Here is a 17,542-nt window from a genome sequence, read left to right on the forward strand (position 1 = left end):
TTCCATCCAGATGAATCCTTCCATGCATAAACCCCCTCAAAAAAAAAAAAATAATAATAATAATTACCTTAGTAGCTTCAGCAGAACTGGTCAGAATAATATTACATTCCTCACTGCTGTCCGAAACATTAGAAATCTGCGAACTTTTCGAGCTCAAATCCCCCATACTAGTTTCTTTCTGCTCATAAAGCGCCTCAAGATCCCCCTCAGTGTCCTCATCTTCATCATCTTCAATCTCAACTTCATCCTCAACCTCCACAACTCTATCCTTGTCCATCAAAAAGTTCAAAAGTTCAAACTTCTTCGTCAACTTTCCATCCCCAGTAGGTTTAAAAAACTCCTGTGGACTTTTCGACAAGTAATCACCTTCATCCTTTTTAAAAACATCCTCCGTCAAATAACTGCCCAAATACTGTCCAGCATTGACCTTTTTATAATAACTCTCTTTATACTCCTCTGGAAAATAAATCCTTCCTTTAATATAATCTTCTGTCGGCGGAGGACTAAGCGGCAAAGGCGGCGGCTCATCAGGAATTTCTTCATAAATCGGCTCTTTAATAACCTCATAAGGATTCTCCTCCAAGAACAAATTAGTCGAGAAATCCACATCAGAATTCATACTAGGTGATCTAGAAAATTGTTCAGCCTCCAAAGTTGACTCTGAGCTTTCATACTCTTTAGTTTTAAGCAAACTTTGCTTCAAAATTCTCAAAATAGCCTCTCCACTACTTTCATCCAAAATTTCTCCATTTTCTCGCGCTTTGCGCAGAGAATCTTCAAGTAATTTTGAAATTAAAGATTCTTTAGACAATCCTGACCATCTTTTTTCATCTCTAACAAAAATTTGGCTTTGCGCATCTTTGTCCTCCATTTTAGGCTTCTTGTCGGCCATCTTGTCGGCACTCGAGTCTCTTTCTCTAGAATTGGCTTTTGCGGACTCTAGAACAATATTAGACTGATAATTATCCAGAATAACGAGTGTCCTGTTCTCCTTGGAGCTCTGGATCTTCGGAGGAGTCGTCGAGTTTACAGAAATTACCGTCGGATTGCAAACACTGTCTTCGCCACCGACGCTGATGGTAACCTTGTTGTCGGTAATATTGGGCTCTGCTTCGGAAGACTCGCCGTTGATAAGGATGGAGGTTCTTTTAGATCCTTTTGGGAATTCCCCACCAACCTGCAGTCTGTGGACCAGCGGCGCAGCTTTTGGAGAGACAGTTATTTTGCAGACGTTGACTTTTGATCCGATTTCTATTTTAGAGCAGGAAGGAGACCAGGTTTGGAATTGAGGACTCTTGGGGCTTTCTGGCATTACAATTGTGTGGTTGAAAGGACCAGGGTCGCTCACTCGCTCGCGAAATCCGTGCTTGTGCTTGCCAGGTGGCGGTGACCATGAAGTCGGACGCATTCTCTTGAATTGCTCGATGGAAGGGTTTAAATTTATCGGCGACGACCTGTATGGCGACTCGGTCAATTTTGAAGGCCGAACTTCTTTCTCTTCGTGAGAGGTCAGTTTCTCGACGGTTGTTATGGTGATCGAGGGAATCAAGGGCGGGCTTGAAGCGGGAAGAGACTCTTCTACTTCCAGAAGGTCTTTTGAAGAAGGTCGGCGAAGACTTAGACGCATTGTGTCCAGGTACTGGATTCCTGCTGCTGACACGTCGGGCTTTGCTATTGATCTGTCGCTCTGGCTCCTTGTTAAGCACAAGCGAGGGCTTTGGTCTGGAAAAAAAAATTTTTTTTTGGAAAATTATTTTTATTTTATTTTTTAAGTCATGTTAGGTGACAAGCTTGTTATTATTTTTCTTAATTTCTTGAATAATTAGTACAACTTTCATCATTTTTAACATCATACATTATTCCCTACTTAATTCTTATTTTCATAATCTGATTTAATCTGACACATCGCTCATCGCCTATTGACCTTTTTTTACCATATGTATTAAGAGAACCAGCCTATCGTAAAAGGAAAAGGGAAAAAATATTACTTGATTAAGAAAAATTTTTTTTTTAATTTGTATCTTGAAATTATACTTTTATTTCTTAGAAAATAATTTTTTAAAATTTAATTTTTAAATCTTGGCTTAAATTTTTTTATATTAATTAATTTTTTTTAATGCAAAATAATTAAACAATTCAATTGGATTTTTAAAATTTGAAATTCTTAATTTTTAACTTATAAATATACTTTCATTTTTGTGAAAAAAAAATCTTTTAACAAAATTTAACATTTAATTTTGAGCTAATTAATTTTTTTTTAATCCAAAATAATAAAACAATTCGACTGGATTTTTAAAATTTGAAATTGTTAATTTAATTTACTTAACTTATAACTCATAAATATACTCTTATTTTTGTAAAAAAAAATTTTTTAACAAAATTTTGTACAATTAATGCTTCAAAATAATTTTTTTCTTAAATCAACAATATTTTCTTTTAATTAAATTAATTTTTTCTCGGCTATTATAATTAATTGGGTATTTTAGATTTATAACTTAAAATTTAATTTATTTAATTAAAAACTTAAAATTATATTTTTATTTTTTTTAAAATAAATTTTCAACAAAATTTTGGATAAAAAATGCTTCAATTTAAAATTTGGCCTTAAATTGTCTTCCAAAAAATTTTTTCTTATCAAAAAAATTTCTCTTGAATAATTTAGTCTTATTTTTGTGCATAATTATCTAAAAAATTCAATGAATTTTTAAAAATTAAATAAATTTAATATATATTTATAAAATAAATAAATTTTATAAATAAAAATATTTTTACTTTTTTGGAAATAAATTTTTAACAAAATTTGGGATAAAAAATGCTTCAATATTAAAATTTTCCCTTAAATTGTCTTTCAAAATAATTTTTTCTTATTAAAAGAATTTCTCTTGAATAATTTAGTCTTATTTTTGTGCATAATTATTAAAAAAAATCCAATGAATTTAATAAATTTAAATTTATAAATAAAAACATTCCTATTTTTGTAAAAAATAATTTTTAACAAGAATGAAAAAATAAAAATGCTTCAACATAAAACTGTCGCTATAAATTATCCAAAAAAATAATTTTCAATGATCAAGAAAATTTCTCTTGAATCAATTAGTTTTCTCTTCGCGTATCCACTTTATAAAGTTATTAAAAACAAATAAATAATTTATAACTAAATAATAAAATCTAAAATCACAATGCAACAATTCCCAACATAACATTACATTTATATTACATATAATATTATGTTACTGAAATTTACGAACCATAAACGTTGAGAAACATTGGTATTCTCGATTACACAATCTTAATAATTTAATGCACATTATTTTTTGTTAAACATGCTGTATCGCTTCTGCCAATTACATAATTATCGTTAATTGACAATAATTTTTTCTATCCAACAATAAATTTAATATATCTCCAACTTTTAATTGATGACCACACAATTTTCAATTACAAAAACTGCCATTGCGTAATCCAATAAAAATCGGTAATCAGAAATCACGCAAATAATTTATTAAAAATGAATAAATAGTAAAAATAATGAATAGTTTTTGCCGAATAACATTTTGCGTCTTAGCGAGATTAATTGCCGATCACCGATCACGCAATCAGTATATGAGACAAAAAGCTAAAATAATAAATAAATAAATAAATTTAAGTGTAACAACTTTAAGCCTCCGGTGAACTTTCTCCGCAAGCCGGGTAATAGCGCAAGCTAGCCACTTATTATATTATAGTCCTGTCTTGTCTCACTCGTCTTGCATTAAAAATGTACCGTGAAAAGATTCGCTTCTAGATAATCAATCGCTCTTTCTTCCCTTTTCTTTTCCCTTTCATTTATCTTCACTCGTTCAAATAAAAAATTGTCTTAGTGTCTTGAATTTTTAAGAAAAAAAATTTTTTTTCAGTCAATCAAACTTTACAAGCTAGTAAAAGTGTATTAAAAAATTAATAAGTTTGTATATTTATCTGAAAAATATCCAGCAGAATTTTTCAACTTTTTTATTAGAATTTTTAATAGTTTTTTTTTTTTTTTTTTAATTTATAATATTAAAATAAATACTTTTAGTTTTAATTTTTACTTGTAAAATTTTAATAAAAACATTTTTACTCTATAAAAAAATTATTACTAAATAGTAAAATAATATAATAATAAAATATTGCCGACAAACGTTATGTTTTTTATCTTAATAATTTGTGTCAATTTTTTTAGCGATTTTCACTTGACTTTTTAAAGGATAAAAGGATTTTTCACTTGAAATAATTTTATAAGAAAGTTTGGAAAATCCAAAAGTGCACGCCTCATAATCTCATTTTCCATAATAAAATTGATTAAAATAAAGTACAAAAAATACTTTTAAATCTTTCGCGCGATTGTCCACCCAGAAAAGAAAGGTACTGCGCATGTGTTGTAAACGAACCTTATTTACATAGATAAAGATATACAAACGATTAGTGGATTTTTAGTTTATTGCTAATTATAAATAAACTACATTGAATTAGACCGTGATCTTCAAAAGGACTTAGTTTTAGATAATTCTAAAGCGTATAAAAAATAAATGGACTTGATCAGTTAAGTTTTTCGGCAGTTATCGTGACCACGCCAGTTTCCATACATACATTTGACAGCCGGACGTCCACGGAATAATTTTTTTAAACATTTTTTTTATTTATTTAAAAAGCAAAATGTCTTTTAAACGTTCAAATCGATTGGCTGCAAAAAAGCACACCTCCTTCAAACTACCTCTTTTTACTACAAGCTACTCAGAGAAATCTTTTTTGGTAACTGTAATAAAGCTTTGGGAAGCTTACAAGTATTCAAAAAAGAAGTATTTAATTATTTATTAAATCTTGATAATTAAAACAAATTCTAATAAATAACAAATTTAAATTAATACATTAAACATTAAAGATTAAAATAAGGATGAAGAAATTGCAATTCGTAAAATTATTATGCTGAGTTATCACCTGATCTTGGCATTAAATAAACAAAAAAAAAATCTAAATCTTTTAAAAATGTCATTAGTGTTGAAATTAGTGTTTTTCCATGACATTTATGTGTAAATATTGTTCTACAAGTGCGATAGAAAATAAATAGATACAATTTTAGTTCAAGAAATCGCTTGATTTTTGTAAAGCGAGTGTAGAGCACAACCTCATCCACTTCGCTTATGAGGCTTGAAATATTTATTAAAAGCTGAAAAATAAATTAATAAATTGTATTTAATTTTTTAATATTTTTAAATCGCCATTTAACGAATTGAAATTATTTTAAAAATAATTCAAATTGAAGTTATATTTAATATTATTTGTGCGATAAAAAAAAATTCAAAAGCGACTTCAATACCGAGAAAAAGAAATGATTATACTCGTAATTTTTCCAAAAATTTTGACTTTGGAACATTGAACAAAATTTTAATAAAAATTATTTTGTTTTAAAATTTTATTGATAAATTTAAACGTAAAAATTGATAAAAATGTTAATTTTTAGGACGTCTTAATTAATTATTACAGAGAAAATTAATTAATTAATTTTTTACATTTTAATTTATAGTTAGCCAGTTATTAATTTTTTTAATACTTAAAAACTATATAATTTATATCAGTGTAGCATTAGCTTTATTCTTAACTCCTCATTCTATTTAATTCCCTGAACTTCCTTCCGAACAATCTAACAAAAACAAAAGCGAATAGATAAAATAAGAGTGAGATTAAAACTAAGACTACAACCAAGCCGTTATATTATCACCGTAATTTATTAGACGTATACAATATAAAGTCTATATATAAAGGAGAGTACCGTTGCCCGGAAATCTCACAATTAATGCCTCGTAATCTTGCCAAAATTACACTAAATTTAAAACAAGAAAGCGTACGGCTCGCTCCTATTATCTTCCGGTTTTTATTTTGTTTTTTAAGTTGTCATTGTTGTTATTGTTATTGTTTTCGACTTTTTGACTCTTTAGATTACGAAAGATAGAGAGTTACATAGATTTATACGTGTAATAAGAGTTGATAGCTGATGGGCACAGTAATATAAATATAAATATAAATATAAGAACTAAATCTAGGACGCGACCTTTCTAATGTCGATTTAATACCCGATGCTTGGCTCAAATGCCAAACAATCACCTCAGCTCACTCGCCTTTACGTTTGACTCGTATGTCATATTATAGCTATAATACAATGTATCATGCATCATATATCGCGAAAGGATGCAAGAGGATGAACGAAACCTTAGATGTATTTTGGGTTTCACTTCCTCTGGTTTTTCTTGCAGTTATATTGAATTACACAGTAGCAGGGACAAAGAATAATTTTTTTATTTAATTTAAGAAATTTTAAATTTAACTTTAATAAAAACACTAAAAAATTTTCGGGTGCACTAATAAAAGGATTTAGTTCTATTTAATAGGATTTATTAACACCAAATATTTAGTAATAGGTACTAAATCATTTATTAAAGCCCATTTAGTTCTACCAAATAAATATTTAGTAGTATTTAAAAAATGATTTATTGCTACTCAATAAATCCTTTATTGGTATCAAAGAAATTAATTTTTTAACTAATTTTAGCGTGTAACCTAACTTTTTAACTTAAAATAAATAAAAATAATTAAAATAAATAATTTTAAGTAAACATAAGGTAAAAGCCCCAATTATTGACGGGGGTCAATATTGACACCCTAAATTATCTTTAAATATATTAAATTATCTGTAATAAGGATAACGATCAAATAAATTTTTATTAAATTCTAATTAATTAAAAAATTGAAAAAAAATCACTTTCAGTTCAAAATATTAAATATTAATTATTAAAAAAAAATAAAGTTAGCACCAGTTCATCAAATCAGCTTACGAGCGTATATTTTCTTAACAACTTTGGTTAGAAAAGCATTTTTTTTAACTGCCGAGTTTAAATTAATTTTTTCATGTAATTATATGATCTATTTTTTTTTTAATTAACAATATATGAAATATTTATAAAATTAAATAATCGAAATTAATTGTATGCTTTATGATATTTAAATAATGGGAGTCAATAACTAGTTCATAATTTTTATGGTGAATCCCATATTGACAGCCAGTCGACAGCGCTATGACGCCTTTTTTTTTAAGTATAAAATACGTTATATACACGATTATATTCAAGGCTTTTAACTGTAAAATAACTCGGCGTGTTTTGGTGTTAAATAAGTTTTTGAATAAATTGTTATATTTTTAATAATAATTAATCATTCATAGAAATTATTATTAATTAACTTTAATAATATTGATTACTTTATATCAAGTTCTTAAAAATAAAAATATAACCAAATGATTCGACGCATGCGCAGTAAGGGCGTCAATAATTGGGGCTACGGTACGTCAATATTTAGATCAATCAGTTTTTTAACCCGTCAATAATTGGTGTATCCAGATTATCTATTTAATTATTTAAAATTAATTAGTAAATATCACTGATTATCATTTTAAAAAAAGAAATTGATTAGTTAAAACATTACTTAAGACATTACCACAAACAAAATTCATCGATATTTATATTTGATTGCTTAAAAAAAATGAAATCATAACTTTGTCTCTTATAGCGTCAATAATTGGGGCTTTTACCTTATAAGGTGTTAAAAAGAAAAGAATCTCATTAAATTATATTCTTTTGTTTGAGACATTTATAAAATTTAAAATTAAACAAGTTTTTAACATATAAATAATAGACTCATTGAAAAATGTAAACTAAACTCTACTGAGAAATGACATAAATAGAAGACATTTATTGGGAGTATGTGTGTTTTTAAAGGTTTAATAAATCTCCCAAAATCGAGCTGAATAAAATAATCTAAGTCAGTGAATAGGTTATGTATCACATAAACATTGGAATTAAAGCATAGCCATCTACCGACAATACTTGCTAAAGAAATATTTGGTACCTGCACTGTAAAAAAAGCGGTGTTAAAATGGACTCATTTTAACACCGCTATGTAACACCTGTGTCTTAACACCGGTGTAGCGGTGCTCTTTTGCGGTGTTAAAAATCTGGTGTTAAACTGGTGTAATATCGGTGTTAAACCGGTGTAACAGTAGAATAATTTTACACCGTATCGGAGTATGAATATTACATGATCCATAAAACACAATTAATATTCAATATTTATCAAAATGAGACAAGTAACATTTATTTAAGAATTTTCAATTTATAAAATTACGCAGAAATCGATTTAATGAATGTTATACAACAAGTTAAATAGTATTTACAATATTAGATTGTTTAGGAACAATGTAATAATTATTTTTATCGTAACCATGATGTTTCTCATAATATAATGGATGTTTTAAACATGAAAAATCTACAGCTGTGCAAAAATAAATTATCTATATGAAAATCATTTAAAAAACGTTCAAAATTGTCGTAAAATTGTTCTAAAAATGTTTCAAATTTGTTGTAAAAACACTCTAAAACTGTCCAAAAAATGTTCCAAAATTGTCTCAAAAATATCCGAAAAATGTCTCAAAAGTATTCAAAATTTGTTCTCAAATAGTTAAAAAAATGTTTTAAGATTATTTAAAAAAGGTTCCACATAAGATTTAAGGACAAAATTTTAACTAAATTGCATTGATTCTAAAATTATCTTAGAAGTATTCCGAAAATCTTAAAAAAAATACTTAAAAGTTATGAAATAATTACTAAAATCCACTATTTTAGAGTTTCCGATTATCTATATGATGTCCTAAAATTGTCCTTTAATAATGGTGTTAAAGTAAGACGGATCGAAAATTTACACCGAGAGAATTTCACATCATTATTTCACACTACACGGCCATGTAAAGTGCTCTGGGTCCATTTTTACATCGAAATTTTTTTCACTGTGTATTTATTTTAATCAAAAACTTTTATCTACTTTATATTTTATTATTTTAAACTTTCTAAATTAAATATTAACTTTTTTTTGATTATTTATCTTTAATTATTAAACATAAAAAGTTTAATTATAAAAATTGTGTTACTTAAAATATTATCAACACCGAAAAATTTATAACACCGATTTAACACCGAAAAAAAATATTTACACCACGACCGGTGTTACTGCTACACCGATTTCGGTGTTGAATTTAACACCGGAATTTTTAACACTGTACACCGCATGGACTCACACCGGTTTTTTTTTACAGTGTGTTACTTAATATTATTTGGTGGAAATAAATATTTATTGCCGTGTAATAAGGATTTGTTCATATAAAGAAATCATTTATTAAACTGTAACAAATAATATTGATGGGTACAAAATATTTGTTTCTCCTAAATAAATGAATAAAAATTTTGTTACTAAATGAGTTTAGTACTCCGTACTAAATCCTTCTATCAGTGTAGATAATTTTCAATAAATTTAATTTTTTTTAAGTGAAATTCAATCTAAATAATTTTGTAACTAAATAAATTTGTGTAATACTATGAATTTTTTGCGGGTTTAATCCTCTGATTTATTGAAATTTGATGTTTAATGTCAAAAGAGATGCTGAATAGAATAGAAAGACAAGTTAATGGCTAATCCGTGGCCTGTTTTGGTAAGTCCTGGGTGAATGACCGGATCGTTAACTTTGTTTCTTCATTAATCATCATTTTTTTTTTTTAGGATTTTTGTAGACTTTTTTGAAGTTACATAAGCGGTTTGTGATTGATAAACTATTTTGGTTATTGATGATCTTGAAATTTCAAATTTTAAACTGTAATAAATCTATAACAAATGGTGTTAGTATACCGGGACTTTATAGACATTGTAATTATAAATAATTTATTAATCAGAAATTTTTAATTGAGTTATTCTAGTATTTTTTGATAAAATTGAGATATAAAAAAATTTTTAAATTACTTTCTAGAGGTCGTATAATTTTTAAAATAATTTTTGAGATTTAAAAACTCGTAAAATTTTAATTATTGTTTAGTTTTACGGTCTATAATAATATTAAGAATTTTTTTTTAGCAATCACAAATTTTTTTTCTTAAAATTTAACAATTTATCAAAATAATTAAAAAAATGTTAATTTTAAGATCAGAAAAAAGTAAAAAATAATTATTGAGATAAATCATAAATTTTATGAGTTAAAATTTTTTTTTTTTAATTTTTATATTATTTTTTAATAAATTTGTTGAAGTATTAAAAAATTTCCACAATTTAATTTAAAAAAAATTTTACAATATTTTTTAATAAAAAATAAAATGTCAACTCATTAATTTTGAAAACTTTGTCCATGAATATTCAATACATAATAGCTCTTTAATTTATAAAAAAAAAAAAAAAAATAAGTAATAAATGACACCATTATATCATGACATTGATAAAGATTTTCTAAATTATACATTAGCATATTTAATAACTTTAATTACTAAATAAATTGCATCCGTAACATTTTTCCCAAGTTCAAATTATTTTCCGTTAATGAAAGAAATCAATATCCGGAAAAAAAAACTATCAATTATTTCGGGAATAAATCAGCGAGTATTTAATTCGTCGTTAGAGATTATCTAATCACAGCACGCGAGACAACAGGAAATATGATTGACCGGAAGAGGAATAAGTATTTTTCTCGAGTCTTTTCCGTCTCTCGAAGTTGTCAGTGACATGTTTAGCTAATATGTCTTCAAAAGGAATGCCAATAAATAAAATCTAAAAATAAATTTAAATAAAGTCGATGTCTGATGTAGTGATTGGTAACCGGTAGCCGATAGCCGGTAGTTTGATATTATCTTAACATTGAGTGGGCATTTATTAGTATTCTGCGATTTCAATGTAACACTGTTTCGAATGTCCGCATCAACACATTCAGGTGTCCAAGTTATATCCATTCAGTAGCTCTCTTCTTAATATTATCATTCAAGTGTATAATAGAGGATCACTGACAGCAGCCACTCTTCCTGAAGACACTTTTAGTAAAGGAAATTTGTTATTCGCTCCACGTCCTCTCGATAAATGTACTCGCTGTTCCATATAAGGGAGCGACTCGGTTACTATTGTTCCGATCAATTCGTGCCTTTCCCACGCGTCCACTTTCATTCGTCATTAAGTTCCTTTCATTTTCATTTTTTTTTAAATTCTGATTGTTTGATAACAATTACAGAGTTTGCTAATATTTGTTTTCATTAAAAATTTATAATAGAAATATAATTTGTATTATACATTCATTGACAAGCAATTGTAATATTTATGTAATTTTTTGGAATTGAAAAGAATACTTAGAATGACAAAAAAAAGAGTGAAATTTTTAAAACTTTCTGAAAATTTGTAAATTCAATCTACGTAGTCTAATAATTGAAAACAATTAAAAAATAGTAGATTTCCGGGATATTTAATCAAATAATTAGGTTTAAAAATGGTAATTTTTGCATGTAAAATGGAGATTCCACCAGCCGTGTATTTGGTTAAGAATTTAATGCAATTAACGATTTTAAAAAAATTTTATTTTCATTGAATTTGGTTGGAAAAATAATAAGCTTTCGATTAAAATAATAAAAAAAGTAGCTTCCCGAACGTATTACAGAGATATTTTATATTTTTTATGAAAAATCACTCGGAACTTGCGTTCTTTAAAGTCTTGTATTTGACTTGGCAACACCGCTTGCGCAGTTACTCGGCGCATAAATAACCGCGGTTTTTTAAATGCTAGAAGATTTTAGTCATTTTAGTTAGACAGTAAACATAAATAAATTTTAAGGTTAGGGACACTCTTGCGGTGTTGTCAAGTGTATACCGGTAATTTAGAGTGCTATATTTTTTATTAATCAATTAAATGTTAATAATTATTTAATGAATAAATTTTTCGGAAATTTCCTCAAAAATGTTATTAATTAATTTAAAAATTAATTTTAAGACGCATAATAAAAGTATTTCTACGTATTATTTTTCTATAGACATTCTTTATACTAGAAGGGTACTTGGATCTTCTTAAAAAGAAATTTTTGTAATTGAATAATATGAAAATTACTATAAATATATTAGAAAAATATTTTTCTTTAAAGAAAAAAATTTATTTTCAGGAGAATTGGTTGTTTTAATTAAGAAATTTGTCATTTGGACACTGTTTTGTTGCTTGTTAACCTTAAAATATTCTCAGAAATTCTGATTGGATAATCAAATGACGTCATTTATAATTTACTTGCAGCGTCGCCAGCGCGGGAAATTCAAATCTTTTAAAAATTCTTTTTACTAATTAGGAAATTTTAATTTAAATTAAAAAATTAAATTTTTGACACAGTAAAAAGGCTGAAAGATATTTTTAATTAAAATTAGGATTACTTCACTGAAAAAAAAATTATTTAACTTGAAAAAAATATATTTAATTTAAGAAAAAAATTATTAAAAAAAAAAATAGTTTAAATTTGAAAATAATGTCATTGAACTTATTAAAGATCGGTAGACAAAAATTTTTTTAATTTAAAAAAAAATACATATTTTTATGAGAAACAGTGAATACTCTTCAACATCACATACTGCCCTTAAGCGGCTAGTTATCTCAACTACAAGATACTCGCGTGTCGACCAATTGGTCTGAGGTTCCAAGTAAACCAAGAGGAACTAACTAATCCATATCTAAGCCATGACCTTACAATTAGCTCTCAATTCCTTCACTATGATTATGTTTACACATTAAACATTAGGAGGTAAGTTTACTTGTGTAAACTAACCAAGAAAAGGTGTTTCAGGGTCAGCTGGATCCTTTCTCTCCACCCACTACGCCATTAAGTCCAGATTAACAGCGTCATTATTTTTTAAGTAATATAACTCTCAGTCACAGCCTTGCAAAAAACAAACTCTTAAATTTTAAATCCGAGTCGTAAATAAATATCTCTCTATACTTGTATTTTTATTGTAAGTATGTTACCCATTTTTCATTCTCATTTCTCATTTCTATTAATAATTTAATGCGCAAACACTTTCAACTATAAAATCAAGATCACCAGATTAAACCCATGTATAAAAGGCATGACGATATGTCAAGGCGATGAAATATGCTTATAACAACCGTTATGATCTTGCTATCATAGTTTCATGGCTAACAATCCAACATACCAGTAGCGCAAGCACTTACGCCGGGTTAATGCTGTTATCCTTGACAATAATCCTCAAGATATTCATTTTTCAAAGATAAACCTTTATCACCGACATAATAATTCTCGCAATACATAAATCATCCTTAACCACCCTCACATTTAAAAAAAAAAAAAAAAAAAAAAAAAAAACTATTCACCTTATCCACGATAAAAAAAAAGTGAAAGCACTTACTATCAGCCTTCAGCAGCAAATCCTTATCTTCAGTCTCAATATCGGTCAGCCGATCCTTGAGCTCCTCAATTTCAATCTCCAAATTCGTTTCATCCTCTCCCCTCTCTATCTTCGGTTCCGCCATTTTAGGCACTCCACCATCTTGTTCACGCTCAGTTTTACCGTTTTTCTTGCCAGAAACATCAATATTCTCCTCAACAGTAATCGTTTTGCCATCTGCGACCTTCTTGTTCCTCATAGGGACTTCTGGTCGTTTATTAGTACTATTATTATTATTGACCTTTCTATCTTGAAACATGGTCTTGACTTCCGGGATTATCTTACACTCCTGAAACTTCTCCTGGCGTTTTGGCTCCTTGATATTTGGAATAGTTATAAACTTGGGCCGTTCTTTAACTTCTTCAGGAACAATAGGCTTTTCCAAGTCATCTTCTTTGCTAATATTGTTATTGATACTATTATTATTATTATTATTATTATTATTATTATTATTATTGTTATTAAGCAAAGAACCTTTGCTGATTCTTCTATCATTAGACTTTTCCGGTGCAAAAATAATATTATTAACATTAAAAAGCACATTTTTCCTCACACCATCAGAATTGGGCGCCAAAGTACCTTTGCTCCTTTTGAGGATGCTTTTAAGCACAGCTTTAACCTCTTTGGGTCTCCTGGGCGGCCTTTTGGGTGAGACCTTAGGAATGGGAATGCGTGTGACTGGTTGAATAGAAGAAACAGTATCATCTTCATCAGAAATCAACTCCCTGGGTTCATTAAAAACGCGAATTCGCTGCCCGCCAATCGCAGCAACTGCCCCGCGATTGGGCAGCCGTTCGATGGATTTCACTTTGGAGGGATCGAAGAGACTGGAGGACATGTCGTCCAATTCCAGAGCATTGTCTGAAAGATCATCGCTCAAATCATCCTCGTCCTTGGTCGTCAAGTTTTTCTTGACCAACAAATAAGGGTTGACGTTGCATTCTAGGATGCTTTTGCGGGAGTCGATGGTTGATGTTAAGGTAACATCTTCAGCTTGGCTTGTAATATTAGCTCTTAATGGCTCTTGCCACTTGTTTTTTCCCTTAGACTGTCTGCTGGTTGAAGAAGATATAGATGGAGAAGAAGCAGATGTCGATGTGGATGTTTGAGCAGTTATTAAGGGAGTATTGGAATCTGCGGAATTCTCCTTACACCAATCATCAGTGGGGGATTTTCTTGGGAATTCATCGGCGTAATTCACTTCGGTATCGAACCACTCGGTACGTGAAACCCCGGTGGTGCTTGTGGTGCTTGTTTTGCGTTCTTTTGTGCCGCGCATCACACTCTGGCTGCGCTGGTCACGCTGGTTTGATTGCCGGTAAGGGGATATACTTCTGGCACGTGATCGCGGCTCTACTAGACGACTTCTTCGCATTACATCGTACGGGTCGTCGACTGATGGTCTTAAGACTCCTGAAAGACAAATAAGGTTCAATATTAATTGCAAGTTTTTTTTTTATTCATGTAAAATGTATAAATGGTTAAAAGACAAAAACAATTCGATTCAAGCTTAGCAAAGCGAGCGATTAATAGTTGATTAATTGGACGGAATTTCACAACTTCAATTAGTGGCATTGAAACTTAAATGCTGCCAATAAGGAGCTTATCAATTAATTAAAGACGTATAATAGATAAAAATAACGTATGTCGTCAAAAACTAAACCATTTTTTATTTTTTTTAATTAATTTAATGGCAGTTCTAATTCAAACGCAGCTATGACTGGAATTGGTAGAATATTAACAATCGCATTGCTAGCTATTGCAAATACGCAGGCGATAGGAAACTTTCGCGTAGGTGATACTGTTAATTTGTCCGAAAAATATTCGGGCCAAGTAATAGTCAGTGACATATTCAACGGGTTCAACGGATCACGCTTTATTGAGAAAAAATATGACAATTCTTACAATTATAAAATGTCTTATCAAACATGTATACGTTTCGAATCCCTGATAGCTCATTCTTATCCAAAAGTTTTTATCGATGAAGAACTATCCGATCGGGCATCGTCAAAGTTGTTTGATCATTTGCTTCAACGGAGGGATGAATACTTGGGTGTAAATAAAAATTATGTTAATGACCAGAACTTCAAATACGGGATTGTTAAAATTTGCATGACTATTGAAATGCATAATTTGAATATCATGCTGATGGATGATGATTACTTTTTGGAAGTTGTCAATGATGGGCTCTATAGTACTTGGATAAACGAAACAGTTGTTTTTCGATTGAAACGGGATAATGAAACTCATTATGTTTCATCTGTTTCTACTGGAGCTTGTCTTATTCAGGTAAGAAATACTCATTTTGATTTAATCAATACTATTCACTTTATGATTTTTTTTTTTTAAATTGTAGATTAGCATAAATGATGCAATAAAGTGTAAAAATATCGACCCAAATGCTCCAGGTAAAGCAGCTGATTTCTTCAAAACTTCAATCTACAGAAGTCCGATCACATTTACTGATGTTAATCGTCAACATGAAGAGACAATTGACCAATACTATTTTTTGAATGATCTCGATTATTCTTTGTTCACATTTACAAAAGCAGAACATTTTCATCAATGTAACATTCTGAGTAAATTTGAAAACAAGGGAATAGTGAGTTTAATATTGCGGCCATTGCCCGAATTGCCATCTGTGTCAGAATCTCAGAGGCAAAATATCTCACTGCCATTAACTAATTTAAAAAAAAGGGATCATATCTCTCCCAGTGATGAATTCAATCTTGAAGAATTACTTACGAGTAGATCGGGACTTGTAACTACTAAAAATTTCTTAATGAACACAAATAACGGATTTACTTCATCATTCACTACATACAATTACTCAAGTTGCCGTACACACATCGAAAATGAGGCTCCAAAACTAGAAAATGGAAAACTTAATATTTTCGAGGAAATTTTGAAACAACAAAATTACGGAATTGATCCAAAGAACTTGAATCCAGAAATGACGTGTTTGAAGATGACTTTTTGCTTAAGATTGAAGAGTCAAATGTTAGAATTTTCTTCAATGGTAGTGATCAAATTGAACGAAAATTCAAAAAATAACATCAAATATAATATTTTTGAGGGAAAAAATATCACATTGTGGTTCTCAAACGGCGATGAAACGCATTTCGCAACTGGTACCGAAAAAGGCGAATGCTTGTCCCAGGTAATTTTTTATTTTATCATTTCATTGACGAGTGTTTTAATTAAATTGTTCCTTGATTTTTTTTTTTAGATGTTAATATTCCCTGATGAAGCTGATACATATTTCGGAGAATCAATATTACACGATGATCCTCTGTTAAGGAGTAAAATATTATCAGCAACTCATAATTGCACTCTCGAAGAGGAGATGAGAAGTTTTTTGAACAACGATCTTAGACGTATTATAAGACCTCGAGAAAGCAATATTACTCAAATGCAGGAAATTTTTAAGATACTTGAACAGGACAGTCTTATCAATAGTGCTTTGATAAATTTATATTTAATTGAGCTCATTTAAAGCATATAATTTTTTTATCTTTGTTGTTCTTCAGTTCTAAAAATAAACTCTGTTTGAACAAATGAATATTTTTTTGGAACTTTAATATTTTTTATAATCTAGTAATTAGGGGGCGTCCATAAATTACGTGAGGCATTTTTGAGAATTTTTTAACCCCCCCCCCTTGATAAGATTTCGTAAGATTTTCCTCAACTCCCTCCCCCCTCCCCTAATCTCACGTGAGATTATTCAAAATTTATGTTTTGGCTGTAAACGGGTTGGATTATTGAGAAAAAAAGTGCCATTCGGCTACACCCGACATGGATAGGTAGATTTCTTGTTTGAATATTGAAAAAAACACGTTATTAAAAGGCCATAATGTCCTAAAATTTATTTTTTATTATATTTTTGCAAATAACGATATGAGACTGACTACAGCAAATAGATATTTAAAGACATCTACCTAAAAAATAGGATTTTTTACATATAAGTCATTTGATGATAAAAGCTAAAATTTAATTTATTATTGATTTTTTTTTAATTTTCTCAACTACGAAATAAATTGAAAAAAGTATTAAAAGTCGACGAACAATAGTTTAAATTGAAGATAATTAAACATATTATGACAAAATTGTATTAAAATTACGACATGAGACCGGCTACCACCGATAGATTTCTAAAGAAATCTATACCTAAAAAATTAGTGAATCCTATCGATCAATAATCAAATTAAACAATCGAGCGCTACTTTGCTGCTCTGCAGGG

General features: G+C 28.9%; 1 protein-coding gene across 1 annotated transcript in view; it reads right to left on the bottom strand.

Annotated features, from left to right (window-relative positions):
- The window catches only part of LOC123263743, a 100,940-nt gene that overhangs the window by 8,605 nt on the left and 74,793 nt on the right, over positions 1 to 17,542 (bottom strand). The window contains exons 4-5 of the mRNA XM_044726716.1: positions 13,264 to 14,715; positions 68 to 1,722 (exon numbers count right to left, since the gene is read on the bottom strand). Of these exons, the coding sequence (XP_044582651.1) occupies positions 68 to 1,722; positions 13,264 to 14,715 (3,107 nt within the window). The remainder of the gene's footprint in view (positions 1 to 67; positions 1,723 to 13,263; positions 14,716 to 17,542) is intronic.

The sequence above is a fragment of the Cotesia glomerata genome, linkage group LG4 (assembly GCF_020080835.1).
Source record: "Cotesia glomerata isolate CgM1 linkage group LG4, MPM_Cglom_v2.3, whole genome shotgun sequence".
Taxonomy (NCBI): Eukaryota; Metazoa; Arthropoda; class Insecta; order Hymenoptera; family Braconidae; genus Cotesia; species Cotesia glomerata.